This window comes from Panthera leo, chromosome F2 (assembly GCF_018350215.1).
Source record: "Panthera leo isolate Ple1 chromosome F2, P.leo_Ple1_pat1.1, whole genome shotgun sequence".
NCBI lineage: Eukaryota > Metazoa > Chordata > Mammalia > Carnivora > Felidae > Panthera > Panthera leo.
In genome coordinates, this window is record NC_056695.1 from 41,288,370 (window position 1) to 41,307,719 (window position 19,350).

The window sequence follows — 19,350 nt, forward strand, 5'->3', positions numbered from 1 at the left end:
GGTGACATTCCGAGCTAGTTCTGCATCCTGATGTCCTCCTGTTCTTGAACCCTAATCTATGAACATACTTCTACTTTAAGTAATTCTGTACCTTGTTGAAAATTAGTATCATAAACTCTGAATTTCTAAAATATACTAAATGTGCTTGAGGCTTCACATATTACATCCATCAGTGCCAAACCAGAGGAGGTGAAAATGAGACTTTAGATCTTTAATTGGAAGAAAAGTTTCATGGAAATCTTGGCCTAGAACAGACTACTCCAGGGCCTTGGCTACTGTATGTTGATTGGTTTGGGTATAGAGTATGCTGCCTCTGTATGACTTTAATGTGGTTTTGGTTATAGATGAGCTTCCTCTCTAACCCCATCCTACTGACTTATTTAAGAAATGCTGAGGTAATCATATGCTCTGCACTGTCATCTTCTCATTACTCATACAAGTAATCATTTCATTCAATAACTATTTGCTCACCTCCTATTTGGCAGTTATTGGAAGGTGCCTGACCATGTCCTGTCCTGAGTTTGTCTACAACTATATTTATTTTCATGTTCATCCTGTAATGTTTGTTACATTATTTGTATAATTTCTTTTTATTTTTTTTTTCTTTTTAAATCTTGCTGTCTCTTTAAAGTTTATTTGGCTGTGTTTGTATTTATGTCACCTCTTACTTAGATAGCAACCAGACAGGGTGTGAGTGAGAAAATCAGAACAATTTTTTGGGGAGGGTTTTGATTCTATATTTCCAGTTTATAGGATGATGAAGGCTACCGTAGTAAGTTCAGAAAACCTAGGGATGTCACACATTGTTGCACAAGGACCTTCTAGTATTATAAACAAGTAGGCATGTTCTAAACTAAAACAAAAGTAGACCAGAACCTTACAATAAGGTTTTGCCTGGCAGTAATCCTTTCTCCTAAATATACCTGACCTCTCATTCATTGTCAAGATAGCTGAATTCCATGACTTTAAAAGATAGTCAAGGGGCACCTGAGTGGCTCAGTCAGTTGAGCATCTGACTTTGGCTCAGGTCATGATCTCGCAGTTCATGAGTTCAAGTCCTGCATCGGGCTCACTGCTGTCCATGCAGAGCCTGCTTCAGATCCTCTGTCCACCTCTCTCCTTCCCCACCCCCGCTTGCTCTCACTCGCATGCACTCTCTCTCAAAAATAAACATCAAAAAAAAAAAAAAAAGATAGTCAAGATGTTCTGTCTTGCTACTATCACAAATTCACATGACAACTGATTATTTTGATGGTCACCAAATGATTTTTTTTCTTTCATTTTTACATTACCAGTTATTCTGTTTTGGGCTTTATACATTATTATAAATGTGGCGTTATATAATCCAGAGTCATTGTTTGACCTGTGGTTCCTTTATTATGTCATTCTCTTGCTTGAGTTTGGAGGTAGAATGTGGTAACAATATTAAGGGAAACACTGTGCCTGGTGAAATGAAATCTAATAGATTGCTACAAATGTCCACATTTAGCAATATGTCTGGTTTTTATAAAAGCAGCATACTCTCAGGATATGTGTCCTGAGACAGTGATGTACTTGTCCAGTAGACAAGTCCTTAATCTAAGCGTGTTGTGTGTGGCACATGCCTCAGCAGACATCTGACAAAAGTAGGGATCATGCTTTCCCAGCTGAAAAGCATGGATCCCTTTCTCCATAAGTGCTTCTCAAGCTTTAATATGCTTATGAATTACCTGGGGATCTTGTTAAAATGCAGGTTCATATTTATGAGGTCTGGGTTGGAGCTGAGGAGACACATTTCTAACAGACTCCACAGCGCTGCTGGTGCTGGTTTGCAGACCATGTTGGAAGAGTAAGGCTCTAAATCACTTCTCTTTTGCTTTGAGTATAGGTGCTGAATCGATTCTCTTCGGCCCCTCTTATTCCACTTCCAACCCCTCCCATTATTCCAGTACTACCTCAGCAATTTGTGCCCCCTACAAATGTTAGAGACTGTATACGCCTTCGAGGTCTTCCCTATGCGGCTACAATTGAGGACATCCTGGACTTTCTGGGGGAGTTTTCCACAGATATTCGAACTCATGGGGTTCACATGGTATTGAATCACCAGGTAAGAAAGTTACTTATCGAACGCTGACTTGCTTATTTTTATGATCAAAGGCTCTCTTCCAGTAAAAAAAAAAAAGAAAAAGAAAAAATGTACAAATGTTCATCAGCTGTGTAGTAAGTCTTTAAGGAAAGATTTAACTGTAAATGGAGGAGGTCTTTAAAATGGACTCCAGAAAGAATGCTATCATTAGCCTGGTAATTTAAATTCAGCTCTGATTCCATCATTATTTATATCGGTCAAATTATTTGCCTCAGGAAGGAGACAAATACATTATTAGTCTAATACAACATTTTTCTGAGCTCTGCTGTTGTAGTGTGAAAGCGATTATAGACTGTATATAAACCAATGAGCATGTCTGTGCATCAGAGTATTTTATATTTATAGACTGTTTAGAAATGGCTTATTTTATATGTATGACCTCAAATGACATTTAGTAAAATGCGAAGTTAGTAAGGATTTGTATATGTACCACCTGGAACAGTATGTGATCATAACAGGTGCTCAAATGTATTAATGAATTGTGGAGAAGTCTCCATCAAAGTGGAACCAAATTCTAACTGTATACAAGTATACTTATGAGTATATTAGCAGTAGTTCCTGGCTTGGTGTCCTTTGATTTTTGGTTAAATAAAATTAGTCCTATTTGTTGCTGAATAATTTACCAGCATTGTATGCTATTATAAGCAGGACAAAATTTCTAAAAACCCCTAAGCCAAGTAATTCTAATTAAAATTTTGGAACTCTCTATTAAAAGCAAAGTTGAATTTTTGAAAATGTTTTCTTAGTATTATGGTTTAAATCTAGATTTGTATTGGAAGTTCCAACATTTTTCTAAATTGCTAGTCTCTGGCTTTCTCTTCTCATGTGGAGATTTGGTCATATTCATAACCATAATCCTGTCCCACTGGAAAGTACATCCCTCTGGGGATGAGGAATCAGAAAACATCCTGAGCCTCTGGCTTGGGTTTCCACACCAGCACATGCTCATTCTTACTCGTATGTCAATATTAAGCTACGCAACTTTTTATCTTACACACCCTCAGCATGCTTCACTGGGGGGAGTCGTTTTAAATAAAACCTCCCCACAATTCAGCATCACCAGGGGATTATTTTGTTTCTCTTTGAGCACCATTTCTAATAACCTAGGGGCTATTATAATTCTTTGATTAACCACAGTAGACCTATTTGTCTCTTATTGACCCACATGACCTATTATGATTGCACTTGGGAGAAATGCTTCTTTAATGATGGACAAGCTTTTAGCTGCCTCAAAGATGTTAGGTTTCCATCTTGGACTGGGTTTCCATGGTATCCCTAATTTCCCTGGTATGGTAACTCTTATGGTAACTTGCATGGTTATAATTTGCACCACATAGTCCCTTAGAGATTTTTAAAGAAATCCATAAAAAAGGAATCTTAAAAACTGATTGTGTCTCTTTCTCCCCCACAAAATGTCCACGTTAAATAAAGCCAAGGTGTTCTGGTTCTGTGAAACAGAAATCTAGTGTGGTTTTAAACAGGATTTTTAGCAAGCTATTAGTAATAGAGGAAGTATCTATAAACACCTGTCTGACCAAGGTTTAAGATGGAGGTGCCAGGGAAGAGATGAAAGAAGGGCTCCCACGCAAGACTTTTAGTACAGCTTTCACCAACCCCCACGGTGCTTTGCATCTCCCGTTTCCTTATCCCCCTTCTCTATTCCTAAGCCCACATCACAACCTAGGCTTCAGGGAGAAGGGAAAGGGATGTTGCAGGTCAATGATAGACAACTGAGAGCCAAAAGAGAACACTGGTTTAGTCAGCTTCTTGTAGGAGGATACATAAAGCTCTTATACTGGTTCTATTCCTAGCTTTTCTCAATCAAATAAGATTTAATGAGGTTTTTCAGAAATGCAAAACCCAATATACGATCCTATACTTTGAAACCACAGTTACAAGGAGACCCTTTCAAAACCCTGTAAATCTGATACTAACTAATAGGAATGAGAAAGGATCACTTTTAGCTACAAGCCCTCAAAACTGTTTCCAAGGTTTTATGGGCCATTCTGGTGATTAGGTGATGAAATGCGAATCAGATTTCAGTAGACAACACTTGTCACCCAGATTTTGTGGCTAAAACGTCTGTACTATGGGTGATTGTCACTTTGCATGTTTTGTAAGCAACCATTTCCTTGTTGAAGGAGACAGTCTCCTTTTGTTTTTATTCTTCCCCCACACGCTCAGGGCCGCCCATCAGGAGATGCCTTTATCCAGATGAAGTCTGCGGACAGAGCATTTATGGCTGCACAGAAGTGTCATAAAAAAACCATGAAGGACAGATATGTTGAAGTCTTTCAGTGTTCAGCTGAGGAGATGAACTTTGTGTTAATGGGGGGCACTTTAAATCGAAATGGCTTATCCCCACCGCCATGTAAGTTACCATGTAAGTTTTTCTTGGGTCTTGGCGCTATTCTACGCTATATGCTGGTAGGTGCTTAAGCTGCTTTCATAACTTTCTGTGCCCCTGGTTCTTTCTAAGGCAGGTGAGATGGTTACATAAGGCTTTCCCATCTGAAATCGGTAGTATCTGGTAATCATTTAAGACCTTGGTTGTGGACACCCATAATTAGAGATGCTACGAATACCTCCTTTCAAATTATATTCTTGCTTTTCCAGTGATAAGCACTTGATTTCTGAAGCTTAGTGTGCTCAAGATAAGCACTGACTCTGAGAGGCAACCTGGCTATGTAGATATTTTAATACGCATTTAAAGGTAAAATAAATATGGCTGGATCCTTTTTCTTTTCCTTCTGCTTTTTTTTTTTTTTTTTTTTTTTTTTTTTTTTTTTTTTTTTTTAGAAGGGTGATTGATGCCCATTTTGCATTTTTAATTTTTTGAGCATTAAGTATGTCTTTGGAAAGGACAACCTGGGGAGCATTTCTCTTGCTTTCCAGGATATCTGTAATGAGTAAGTTAGTAAAAACAAAAACAAAAACAAAAACAAAAAAAAAAACATATATATATATATATGTATATATACACACACACACATATATATATATATACACATAAATGCGTAAATAAATTAGCCAAAGTTTCCATTGGATCGCAGGATCAGTGCTTAATTTCAAGCCATGCTCTTGCTCATTGGCACCTGGGTGCAAGCCATCTGGAATCCTGTTTGAGAGGAATAAGCCCTTTAGTCTGGAAACCATGTTCTGGATAGTGAGGGACATTTGGGGATCTTATGTTAAAACTTGAATCTTTTTGACACAGTTTTCACTTTTGAATAAGACATACCTTGTTAGGAGTCATACTGGGTATGTTCAAAGAATGTAGCACTTGGAATGTAGTTCAAAGATGACTGAGAAAGCAAACTGGATTATGTGCTTGATCCCAATAAAATGAGGAGTGTTAGGACATCGCTTTCTAATAAAGAGTATCTTTACCAATGAAACTATTTGATAAAGTATTTTTCATAGAAGATTTGGTGGGGCTTAATCCTTTTTTTCCCCCTTGGACTTCCTAAATGCTAATAATATTCCATTTACCTGCTGCTTGCTGTTGGTGAATAGGAGTTGATGACTAATGGCTATCAAGTTTTGAAAACTTATGATTGGGTTTAAGCAGTATCTTAAAGTAATCTTAGTCCTATGTATCCTGTCCATAAACCACTGATAATATCAGTAACTTTCAATTTCCTTTAGTGATAATGTTATCAAACATTGTGAGATAAGGGAATTTCTTCGTGGTGTATAACCCAAGTTATTCTGCTGTGGTTATTCTGCTTTTACTTCTCTCTTCCTAGTGGAAAACTGGTCAATACAGACTTTCTTCTTAAGACTTCATTTTTCCCCCTTTCCTCCTACAAGTCCTAAAATAATAGAAAAAAATTTAAATTTTTTTTGTAAAAATGGATTTCCATGTATTTTAATATTCTTCAAAAATTTTAACCCAAATTAACTACTTACAAGTGGAAGACATACTCATTTAAAAAATAAAAATAAAAAATAAAAGAATTCTAATCAATACATTGTAATATTATGCCTGTTCTACTGGAGTTTTTTTTCCCTGCCAACTCTAGGTGATTTCCTATTTTTACAGCAACCAAAAAACTTAGGGAAATTGCATATATTTTTTATCTACTCTCAATGACTAAAGAAGTTAAAATAGTGATTGGAAATTCCCCACTGAGGAGTTTCTTGTTCAATGTGGAAAGAAATGCTGCTACAGTCTCAGTGGTTTAAAGTTTAAAACATTAATTTGTTCATTGAAATTTTAACTTTTGCAAAAAGTTGAACATTGGAAGGTGAATTCCACTTTTCTAATCTATGAATGTATACATCTGATTTTCTCTTAGGGGTATAAGAATAGCTCTTTTCAATTGAGGAAAATCCAAATCCGGGCAGCCTAATCTGTTTTGTTATCAAAAATTTCTACCTTTCTTTATATTGTCACATAATGAATTACTTGATAGTTCAAAAGCAAGATATAGGCATAAGCTTTATAATTTTCTGTATGACTTAGTGCCTCAATTTGTTCTGTTTGCCCTTTTGTGGAGTCTTGAAGGCCAGGAATCATAATTTTAAAATTTATGTACATTAAGGACCAAACATGCATCACAGTTTTTGTTGAATTATGAAGGAGATACCTAAAAGTTGAATAGGAGATCGATATGTTGGTCTTTGGTTTATGTACCCCCACTCAGACTCTTACTCATCACCATACACGTGTAGAAACTTTTAAGAAAAGCATAAGACAATAGAGATTTTCCTGTGAAAAGGTATCCCTTGGGCCTCTGTTATTTACAAACTATATTAGTTAGTTCCTGGTGTAGAAATTAAAGTCAGGAATTCCAAATTCAGGCCACCCCTCAGTTATCTCTTCTGTCGGGTGCAGATGGCCTGGATAGTTATATTCATCCCGCTTGATAAAGCCACTGTCTAGTAATGAGTCTGATTTAAAAGGGTTATGGGGCCTGGAAGATGTTGAATAACTGGAAGTTAATAGAATTTCATCCTTTTCTATTTTCTGTTTAAACTGAGCTTTTTATCAGCTGATGCTTGGAAGCCTTGAACATATATTTCTTGAGAGTTATTTTTCAGGTTACATGTGGTCTTTTGTTCTTTTTTTTAATTATTATTTTTTATATTAAATATGATTTATTGTCAAATTGGTTTCCATACAACACCCAGTGCTCATCCCAACAGGTGTCCTCCTCAATGCCCGTCACCCACTTTCCCCTCTCCCCACTTAATTATTATTTTAGAGAGAGCATGCGTGAACAGAGGAGAGGGACAGAGGGGGAGAGTGAGTGAGAGAGAGAGAGAGAGAGAGAGAGAGAGAGAATCTTAAGTAGACTCCTTACTCAGCACAGACCCTGATGTGGGGCTCCATCCCAGGACCCTGGGATCATGACCTGACCCAAAATCAAGAGTCAGATGCTCAACCAGCTGAGCCACCCAGGCACCTCTGTTGTCTGTTTTTTAAAAACAGGTCCAAAAAGTTAGATAGCTTCAAATCCCACCTTCTGGGTTTTGTTTAGGTGGAAATAATGCAGTTAATCTATTCTTAGATCCATTCACTCTGGTGTCCTCTATGCTTGGGCATAATGCATGGAACTGGTTAAGTTGTTTTTATCATAACAATTTGCATCTCATGCTTACTACAGAGTAGTTAATAAGATGAAAGAACAGCATAGCTCTCAAAAGGGCAACAACAACCCAGCTTTTAATTTGAAGTTATGCTAGATGTGAGTCCTGTGTTTGTTTCCTCAAAGGGTTAGTTTGTAGTAACTGGCACTCAAGAGTAGAAAATAAAAATCGGGTGCCTGGGTGACTCAGTCGGTTAAGCATCTGACTTGGGCTCAGGTCATGATCTCGTGGTTTGTGGGTTCAAGCCCCATATCGGCTTCTGTGCTGACAGCTCAGAGCCTGGAGCCTGCTTCGGATTCTGTGTCTCCCTCTCTATCTGCCCCTCTCCTGCTCGCTTGCTTTCTTTCTTGCTTTCTTTCTTTCTTTCTTTCTCTCTTTCTCTCTCTCTCTCTCTCTCTCTCTCTTTCAAAAATAGACAAACATTTAAAAAAAATCACGTCATGAAATCGTTGAAAAGACGTAAAAGTTCACTTGCTAATTGGTTTCTCCCAATTTCCAGGTATTCGGGTTTTGAGATTATTTTTAGGTGTTATCTGTGTAATCAAAAGGAAGTTATTTGGACATTTTAATCAAATTTTGTATGAAGGATCAGGTTTCAACGATTGATGAGTTGAAGATTCACCAAAAAATTACCAACCTTAAAAATGTTTTTACAGATTTGTAGAAGATTACACATTCGAGAAAGTTCACGTTGTTATAAAGAATTCAGAAAATATTAAATCTATGCAATAATAAAAAAAAAAAGCTGCTGGGGATAACAAAGAGCTAGTCTCTTCAAAATGTATGGATGTGTGGAACGCTGACCTTATGGCTTTAGTGTTAGCACATGTGTCAGTTGTGACAAATAGGTCTTAAAGTCTCTCTCTTTGCTTATTTAGGCCTGTCTCCTCCCTCCTACACATTTCCAGCTCCTGCAGCGGTTATTCCTACCGAAGCTGCCATTTATCAGCCCTCTGTGCTTTTGAATCCACGAGCACTACAGCCCTCCACGGCATACTATCCGGCGGGCACCCAGCTCTTCATGAACTACACTGCGTACTACCCCAGGTGAGGCTCGGGTGGAAGTGGAAGCGAAGGACAGAAACAAAGGACTCCTTTGATGGCCAGTGCCTGGATTCACAAAAGAATATTGTCTGCCATTGAAGGTTAGGATGGCGGGCAGCAGCCTCTGTCCTATCTCTCTGACCACAGAGGTTGTTTCGAGACCAAAATAAGTTTATTTTTTCACCACGTATTGACAGCAGGATCTTTTAGGTTACTCACGGAGACAAATTTCCTTTGTTTCCTGCTCCTGTCTTAGGACCATAAGTAAGTAGCACTGTAAGTATCGCAACAGCGTGGCAATATCATGTAACTGGATTTTAAAACAGGAAAATCCATAAGAACAATTATATTTTTTAATTAGCATCAATTCATATGTCGGCCCATAATAAATAAAAACTTTTAAATTTTACAGAACTTGTATTTTGTTCGCCCCACCCCCACCCCAAACCAGTACTAACAAGTCCAAGATGAGATTCGTCAGTACTTTTCTTGGAATCAACATATTTTTAATCCAGTTCATTCTTTTGAGTTCTGTTCAATTTCTGGAAGGCAGGAGGTATAATGGAGAGAAAGCTGTTGGTCTGGAAGTTAGGAGACCTGAGATTTAGTCTCAGCTCTTATTCTAACTGGGGCAAGTCACTTAAGTTTTCTGGTTCTTAAAATATGATAAGATTGACCAAATTTTTGAAGTCCCTTTCACGTCTGATTGCTTGTGAATCTAACTTGGATGTATAATGACATCTCAAAATTTTGTTAAATTTTCTTTTCAAAAAAACTGTTTAGCCAGTAACCGGTTCACGTTATTAGAATAAAATTTTACTTTGGTGCAAGCAATATTGCTCAAAAATTTTTAACTTATCCCAGGCCTTATTTTCCCTTCCCAAGCTATTTGACTGCATGTTTTGAGTACGTCCACCAATATGTAAGTGAAGTTTTTTGATAAGTGATCTGGAAGTTACCTATCCGATCCCCATAGTTGCCATGTCACATTGTAGTTTTCTTCCTTCTCCATCTAGTTTTTGAGAATGGAGCAGAAACTGTAGAATCTCTAGCGGTGAAGCTTGTAACCACAGTTCATTACATTTGTTACTTAATTAGGCATTTTAAAAATATTCACTAATGTTATTATACATGTTCTTTTCTTTCTTTTTTTTAAGAGAGCACATGAACAGGGGAGAGGGGCAGAGGGGGATTGAGAGAGAGAGAGAGAGAGAAGGAGAAATAGAGGCTTAAGGAGAACCATGCTCAGTTCAGATCCCAACATGGGGCTCCATCCCATAACCCCAGGGTCATGACCTGAGCCAAAAATCAAGAGTCAGACGTTCACCCGACTGATCCACCCAGGTGCCCCACAGCTATTCTTTATTCTAGTGGGGAAGAATAGGGAGGAAGCAATAATAGTCAGTTGGCCATCTTTTGAAGGTTTGAAGAAGCTCAGAAGAATGAATGATTGTTCATGGTTGAGTACTGTGTCAGGTGCCCAGCCGAGTCCCAGTCTGTCACCTTCTCTGGACCCTGTGACAATCACTTGGGTAGTAGTGGGTTCTGGTTATAAGAAAGATCTTTGTCTACACCATCAGAATGTCAGGAGTGAAAAAGCATTGTTCCTTTGGGTGCTATTTCTCAACTCTAGAATACATTTGCAGAGTATTCGATTCCACTGTTGACTTGTAAGCTGGATCCTATGAAAAGAAGGAATCCCTTAGAAATAGCTAGCTATCGTGGTAAGATGGGAACTTAAGTCTTGAATGGAAACCTCAAAGGCAGGAGGAACTGACATTTATGGCTTGATAGCTCCTGTAATTTCATGCCCTTGCCTGTAGGTTAATTTTTTTCTAGTAGTTTTAAAGTTGGTAAGGTCCTCTTGTTAAGTCTAAGAGTATAGAAATATAGTGAGTACAAGTAGACTCCCATTTTATAAACCTCTAAGTCCAGAAGCAATCACTCTTATTGGTTTGAGAATACACACATATGTTTGCATTTCTAAATAGTGTGGCATACTTAACATGTACTGCTCATTTGTTCCTTTTTTATTTTTGGGAGAGAGAGTGGGGAAGGGGAGCAGAAGGAGAGAGAGCCTGATTGGGGGACTTGATCCCACAACCCTGGGATCATGACCTGAGCTAACATCAAGAGACAGTACAGTCAACCGACTGAGCAACTCAGGCACCTGTTTCTTTCCTTTTTTTTTTTTTTTTTAAACCTGCCATTATGTCCTTTACATTTTCCCTAAGCAATATTTATATATTTACCTCATTCTTATAACTTCCGCATGATGTCACAAGGGTGAAAATACATGAGAATTTAACAATTCCTTTATTTTTAGACCTCTAATTTAAAAAAATTTTTCTCAGGGCACCTCGGTGGCTCAATCAGTTGAGCATCTGACTTTGACTCAGGTCATGATCTCACAGTTCGTGAGTTCACACCCCATATTGGGCTCGCTGCTATCAGCATAGATCCTGCTTCAGATCCTCTGTCCCCCTTCCTCGCTGCCCTTCACTGCTTGTACTCTCTCTCAAAAAAAAAAAAAAAAAAATTTAAAAAAAAATTTAAAAAAATTTGTTCTCTATTAAAGTTTGTATTGATCTTTAAGTACATCTATTTCTGTAGGACAATTTCACAGAAATGAAATTTTTAATCAAAGATCATGTGTATTAAATTTAAGTTAATACTTTCAAATAACCCCTAATATATTTCATTATTTTAATTGACATTTCCCTAATTGTAATGAAATTGCCCACATAAACAAGGTGTTGAAACATGGGAATGTCCTCTTATTTATACTGCAAAATCTAGAACAATTTTTAAAAATGAATTCCAAAAAACTATAAAATAGTTCACAGTTTTGGAATAATACCACTAAACTCTAATCTGACATGACTATAAAGCATTTGAGGTTATTGAAAAATTGCTGCGTAAGCTTTCATGTATATTTTGACCATATTCCCTGATAAATGGAGGAAGTCTTAAGAGAGCACCTGTGAGGCTAAAAAAGGATATTAATTAGAAGTGTTGGAGTTTGTGTCTCTTTTTAAAGATTTTTAAATTCCCTACTTTTTTATAAAATATGTCAGTTTGACTTGAAATTAATTTAATGTGTTCATTACTTTAAGAGTCTAAGATGCCAAGTATTTTGCAGAATTTTTAAAGCATGTCCCTCAAAAAGAAGTGATTGGTTTTAACTGTTTAAGATTTTATTATTTTTATTTTTATTTTATTTTGACTATTCTCTGCCCCTGACATGGGCCTCGAACCTATGACCATGAGAACAAGAGTTGCATGCTCTACTGACTGAGCCAGCCAGGCACTCTGGTTTTAACTGTTTTTGACTTTCAATTTAACTGAGCAAACTATTACTTAGTACCTCTGTGTGATATCTGTTGGGAACATAACAAAACCTGGACTCTTTCTGGTATAGAGCAGCTGATGGAGTATGTATGTAACCCTGTGCAAAGTCAGTGCTGTCAGTGGTCTCCTTCAGCTCGAGAGCATTTGTCTTTATTTTGTCTCTAACTTGCTCTCTTTAAAAATTTGAAGATAAACTCTCCAGTGGCTACTGCTCTGAGATATGGCATCTTTTATCATAAGGATTTGGGTTTCTTGAGCAACAATTTAAGGAGAAAACATGAATTGTTTGTTTGTTTATTTAATGTTTATTTTTGAGAGAGAGTGTGAGCGTGCCCACGCTTGAGCTGGGGAGGGGCCGAGAAAGAGGGAGACACAGGATCCGAGGTGGGCTTTGTGCTGACAGCAGACACAAACTCAAACTCACGAACCTCGAGATCATGACCTGAGCTGAAGTCGGACATTTAACCAAATGAGCCATCCAGAGGCCCCATGAACCACTTAATACTAAATAAGTTTTTGGCAGTTTAAATGTGTGGCTGTGACAATAACATCATGAAGAGTAAGTGAAATAAAAGCATATGTGGTTTTTATTTTCTGTTTATGGACATTCTTTCTCCTCCTTTTTTTTAAGTTTGTTTATTTTGAGAGAGAGAATGCAAGCGAGCACACAGGGGAGGACAGAGAGAGGGGAGAGAGAGAATCCCAAGCAGGCTCCACACTGTCAGTGCAGAGCCCCACGCCTGGTTCGATCTCATGAACCAAACAGTGAGATCATGACTTGAGCTGAGATCAAGAGTCCAACACTTAACCTACTGAGCCACCCAGGCACCCCCAATTCCCCTCTTTTTGGAAGACAGTTCCAGTTCCTTAGTATCCTAGAGCTTAGCCAAGGGTACAAAGAAGTTAGAAAGGCCAATATGTTCGCGCCCACCCTGTTTACCACTCACAACTCTGTTAGATCACACCTTTTCCTCTCCAGTTACATGAAGTCCCACCTTTTATTCTGATCTTTCAGTTTTCTAGGAAAAGCATATTCTCCTTTGCATCAAAGCTGTAGCACCGGTGAAAAATCTGCTTTTTAACTCAATGCCATCTAATTTAAGAAAAGCCAGATTAACATAAATGTCTTTGTATGCATCACCTCACCTTTTGTAGGACACTAAAAAAGTAACATACTCCTTGGACCAAGAAAGAGGACAAGGGATATTTTATTTTATTCATGAGTGTGCTTCATTTGCATGCCCATGTGAAAGATTGGGGGTGGTAGAGATTATTTCTTTCCTGGGATAACCATTTGTTATACAATCAGCTTATTTCTACCTAAGCAATGTAGATTTAGTAATATTGAGGCATTCTGCACTGTTTGCTTTGTTGTACAGCATTATTGTATTCTATTCTGGAATTCTTTGCATTTGAACCAAAAACAAAAAAAAAATACCAAGCCTCTGGGAGATGCCTATATTTCATATTTTCAAACTTAGCTTTTGAGAGAAGTATAATTTAATTCACATGCAATTGTAATAAATAGTAGGGAGAGATCTCCTATACACCCTACCTAGTTTCTCCCAGTAGTAACATTTACCTTCTAGTCTTTAAGAAGAGCCCAGGTGTAATAATCAGAGTATGGGCAACTGCCACACAAAATTCATAAACAGTGCTGAAAATTAACCTTGAGATTATTGATTTCAGATGAAAAAGTCAAGTCAGATCAAAAATTTCCTACATGAAAATTGACTCCAGACTTCACCCTTGCTGGAATTCAAAGAGTCACTTCCGAATACATGGTCTTTGTAACACTGTGGTGTTGATGAATGTTGTTACAAAGGTTGTGCAATAATTTTGGCAAGGGAATATTTCCTAGGTTAATGTGTTGTAACTCATCAGAGGGGAGAATATTTCATGAATCTTTTCACTTAACCTATTTCTCTAACAGACTACATAATGCTTTGATTTCTCTTTTCCAGAGAAATCTGGCAAGTCTTCAAATTAAGAATATTGTCACACTATGACTACCTTGATTTTGAATGTCCTCTGATGACATTAATTTGTGTTACCAATGTTTAGTAGTTTGTAATTAGTAAATGAGGAAGGGTATTATGAGGCTTGTTTTCAACAGAGTTGTGTATTATGAGTGTTCTGATGTGGTAGGCATCCTGGCCCCAATATTTTCTTTCTTTTTTTTTCTTTTAATTTTTTTTTAATGTTTATATTTATTTTTGAGACAGAGACAGAGCATGAGCAGGGGAGGGGCAGAGAGAGAGACACACAGAGTCCGAAGCAGGCTCCAAGCTCCAAGCTCCAAGCTGTCAGCACAGAGCTCGACGCAGGGCTCAAACCCACAAACCGCAAGACCATGACCTGAGCTGAAGTCGGACACTCAACCGACTGAGCCACCCAGGCGCCCCAGCCCCCAGTATTTTCATATATCTTTCCCTGTTCTGCAAGAATTTTTGTAAGGCTTACTCAAATACATTGAGTATTACAAAATTAGATATAAATTCGAATCTGGGAAAATAAAGGGTAGAAAAGAAATGTTTGGGTAGTCTTGACAATAGACTCTTAGGCTATTGATATGGGAATAACAATCTTGAACTCTGAGCAGGTAGTCAGATGAAAGGAAACCTATATTCAAAACTCCTAACTTCAAAGGAAAGGAAGTCATAACTTCTCAGAGAAATATAGGTTTTCTCTACATTGGGTTTGAAAAAGGTTTTAACTGAACAGAGAAGACATGGAGTACTGCAGTGGAGGGAATCTTCAACAGCTTTATAATATACTTATTCATGTGTTTCATTAAGCAGTTTCTTAACACTGTCTCAGTGCAGCTTGTCCCAGCAAGTGGTCATAAATAATGTCTTTACTTCTTGTGTTCTTTTTCCCTTCATTTCCTCTGCCTCCCCTCATTCTTTTTGGGGTTGCACCCAGCTCAAGTGCAGTCTCTCCCTCTTTTTTTTTTCTTTTAATATTATTTATTTTGAGGGGGGTAGAGAGAAAGCCAAGCAGGCTCCACCCTGTCAAAGTAGAGTCCAACGCAGGGCTTGATCCCACAAACTGAGGTCATGACCTGAGGCAAAAGCAAGAGTTGGACGCTTAACTGAGCCACTCAGATGCCCCTCAAGTGCAACCTTCTTATGTGCCTACGGTACAATCTTTCCAACCACAGGACCTTTGAGTTCAGTGTTACCTTTTTAGTCCTATCAGTTTTTTTTAACCTTTGTGGCTTCTGAGTAGAAGTTACATTGTGGACCTCCTATACGCATGAGACATTGATAAACACTTGCACTTGAGAATCTGAAACCTCACTAATGGTATAATGGCAGCAAGAACCCAAAACAGTAACGATTGAATGTAAAGATTAAGATGAGTTACTAGTATAATATGCTTTTGAGGGGTAGCTCTTGTTTATGGTTTGTTTGTTTTAACGTTTATTCGTTTTTGAGAGAGACAGAGTGTGAGTGGGGGAGGGGCAGAGAGAGGGGGACACAGAATCTCAAACAGGCTCCAGGCACTGAGCTGCCAGTACAGAGCCCGACGCGGGCTCAAACTCACGGGCCACGAGATCATGACGTGAGCTGAAGTCGGACACTCAACCGACTGAGCCACCCAGGCGTCCGTCTCCTTTATGTTCTTAATTGGAGTGGTTAGAAAATTTCCTGCTTGAATTTCTTGTCTTTTTCTAAATTACTACCATAAACCAAATGCACATAATTTCTATGTTCTCCTTATTCTGTTGTGGCAGAGAAATCCATACATATTTTGAAGCTATTCTTATGTTGAAATTTGTTTCTCTTATCTTTCATGTTTTTTAATCTACACAGAATCTGATAAAAGACTTAGAATTTTTTAAAGTTTTATTTACTTAAGTAATCTCTAACACCCCATGTGAGGCTCGAATTTACAACCCCAATATTAAAAGTCTCATGCTCTTCCAAATAAGCCAGCCAGGCACATCCTAAGATTTTTTTTTATAACTCAGTAATTTATGTTCCATGAAAGGCATTGAATATCTCAGACACTGACTGTAAATTGGTCTTTAATTCAATTAGCTGAAAAGTTAATGCTATGATTTTTCATATTTATTGAGGTACTTTATATACTATAAAATTGACCCATTTTATTATTTTTTAAAATTTATTCAAATTCAAATTAACATACGATGCAGTAGAGTCTTTTATGGGGCACCTAGGTGACTCAGTCTGTTAAGCATCCAACTTCAGCCCAGGTCATGATCTCACAGTTCCTGAGTCTGAGCCCCATGTTGGGCTCTGTGCTGACAGCTCAGAGCCTGGTGCCTGTTTCAGATTCTCTGTCTCCTTCTCTCTCTCAAAAATAAATAAACATTAAAAAAATATTTTTAAAAATCTCTTATGGTTTGCCTCCATCTTTGTTTTTATCTTATTTTTCCTTCCCTTCCTCTATGTTCATCTGTTGTGTTTCTTAAATTCCATATATGAGTGGGGCACCTGGGTGGCTCAGTCGGTGGAGCGTCCGACTTCAGCTCAGGTCATGATCTCATGGCTTGTGAGTTCGAGCCCCACATCAGGCTCTGATAGCTCGGAGCCTGGAGCCTGTTTTGGATTCTGTGCCTCCCTCTCTCTGCTCCTCCCCTGTTCACACTCTGTCTCTCTCTCTCAGAAATAAATAAACATTAAAAAAAATTTTTTTTAATTCCATATATGAGTGAAATCATATATTTCTCTCTCTGACTGATTTCACTCAGCATCCATGTTGTTGCAAATGGCAAGATTTCATTCCTTTTGATTGCTGAGTAGTATTCCATTGTGTATATGTAACACATCTTCATTTGTCAGTTGATGGACATTTGGACTCTACATAATTTGGCTATTGTTGATAGTGCTGCTATAAACATTCGGATGCATGTGCCCCTTTAATTCAGCATCTTTGTCTCATTTGGATAAATACCCAGTAGTGCAACAGATGGATCAGAGGGTAATTCTATTTTTAATTTTTTGAGAAACCTCCATACTGTTTTCCAGAGTGGCTGTACCCAGTTTGCTTTCCCACCAACAGTGGAAAAGGGTTCCCCTTTCTCCACATCTTCTCCAACATCTGTTGTTGCCTGAGTTGTTCATTTTAGCCATTCTGACAGGTGTGAGGTGGTATCTCATTGTGGTTTTGATTTGTATTTCCCCGATGATGAGTGATGTGGAGCATGTTTTCATGTGTCTGTTAGCCATCTGGATGTCTTCTTTGGAGAAGTATCTATTCATGTCTTCTGCCCATTTCTTCACTGGATTATTTGTTTTTTGGGTGTTGAGTTTGAATAGTTCTTTATAGATTTCGGATACTGACCCTTTATGTGGTATGTCATTTGCAAATATCTTCTCCCATTCTGTCGATTGCCTTTTAGTTTTGTTGATTGTTTCCTTTGCTGTCCAGAAGCTTTCTATCTTGATGAAGTCCCAATAGTTCACTTTTGCTTTTATTTCCCTTGCCTCCAAGACAGGTCTAGCAAGGAGTTGCTACAGCTGAGGTCAAAGAGGTTGTTGCCTGTTTTCTCCTCTATGATTTTAATAGTTTCCTGTCTCACATTTAAGTCTTTCATCCATTTTGAGTTTATTTTTGTGTATGGTGTAAGAAAGTGGTTTCATTCTTCTGCGTGTTGCTCTCCAGCTTTCCCAGCACCATGTGCTGAAGAGACTGTCTTTTTTCCATTGGATACTCTTTCTTGCTTTGAAAATTGACTCATTTTAAATGTGTGATTCAATTTTTAGTGTATTTACAGAGTTGTGCTGCTAATTTTACAAGTTTTATAATCCAATTTTTAGATAATATAACATTCTAATTTTAGAATAACCTATCACTCCAAAAAGAAACCTGGTGACCATTAGTAGAAACTCCTATTTACCTCCCTTCTACCCCCTTCACTCTCTCCCGTAACCCCATCCCTAAAGAACTACCAACTTATTTTTGGTTTCTATGGATTTGCCTCTTCCAGATACTTCATATAAATGAAGTCATACCACATGTGGTCTTTGTGCCTGGCTTCTTTTATGGAGCATGTTTTGAAGTTCATTCATACTGTAGCATGGGTCAGTACATTATTCTTTTTTATGGCTAAATAATATTATGGCTAATAATATTGTAGGGATTTACGACATTTAGTTTGTCCATTTATCACTTGTTGGACATTTGAAGGTGTTTTGACTATTAAGTATAATGGTACTGTGTACCTCTACATTCAAATTTTTGCATGTATATAAATTTTCAGATTTCTAGTATAAGGTTTACACCTAGGAGTGGGATTGCTGTGTCATACATTAATTCTAAGTTTAACTTTTGAGAAAGAGCGAAACTGTTGTCCAAAGGAGCTTCACCATTTTAGATTTCTGGTTTTTTTTTTTATGATGTTTAAATTTTTTAATGTTATTTATTTTGAGAGAGTGTGTGAGCACACACGAGTGGGAGAAGGGCAGAGAGCAAGAGAAACAGGATCTGAAGCGGCCTCTGCACCAACAGCAGAGAGCCTGAGGGGGGGACTAAAACTTACAAACAATGAGATCACAACCTGAGCCACCCAGGCACCCCTTAAGACTTTATTTTTAAGCAGTCTCTATACCCAACTTCGGACTGAAACCCACAACCCAAGACCAAGAGTCTAATGTTCCACCAACTGAACCAGCCAGGTGCCCTACCATTTTACATTTCTAACCAGCAATGTGTGAGAGTTCAGTTTCTCCACAACCTTTTAATTTTTTTTTTTAATGTTTATTTATTTTTGAGATAGAGACAGAGCATGAACGGCGGAGGGTCAGAGAGAGAGAGTGAAACAGGCTCCAGGCTCTGACCTGTCAGCACAGAGCCCGACACGGGGCTTGAACTCACAGACTGCGAGATCACGACCTGAGCCGAAGTCGGCCGCTTAACCAACTGAGCCACCCAGGCGCCCCTCTCCACAACCTTTTAAACTTGATTTTATTTTAGTCATTTTTATAGGTGTGGATTTGCTTTCTCATTATAGTTTTGATTTACATTTCCTTAATGGCTATTGATTTTGAGCATCTTCATATGTGCTTATTATCCTTTTGTATATTTTCTTTGGAGAAATGTTCAAATCTCTTGTGCATTTTAAAACTGGATTAGTCTCCTTACTGTTTTTCAGTGGTAAGATTTCTTTATATATTCTAGATGAGAGACCTTATTAAGGTGTGATTTACAAATACTTTTTCTCAGTCTGTGGTTTATCTTCATTTTCTTAATGATGTCTTTTAAAG

The 19,350-nt window shown here is 37.9% G+C and overlaps 1 protein-coding gene across 6 annotated transcripts in view; it reads left to right on the plus strand.

The window, feature by feature from the left end:
* The window catches only part of ESRP1 (epithelial splicing regulatory protein 1), a 64,365-nt gene that overhangs the window by 24,378 nt on the left and 20,637 nt on the right, over positions 1 to 19,350 (plus strand). For 4 of the 6 annotated variants that reach the window (XM_042924169.1, XM_042924166.1, XM_042924167.1 and 1 more), the window contains exons 11-13: positions 1,868 to 2,086; positions 4,310 to 4,508; positions 8,599 to 8,767. In XM_042924169.1, coding sequence (XP_042780103.1) covers positions 1,868 to 2,086; positions 4,310 to 4,508; positions 8,599 to 8,767 — 587 coding nt within the window. The remainder of the gene's footprint in view (positions 1 to 1,867; positions 2,087 to 4,309; positions 4,509 to 8,598; positions 8,768 to 19,350) is intronic. The other 2 variants (XM_042924164.1, XM_042924165.1) reach the window with 2 other exon arrangements.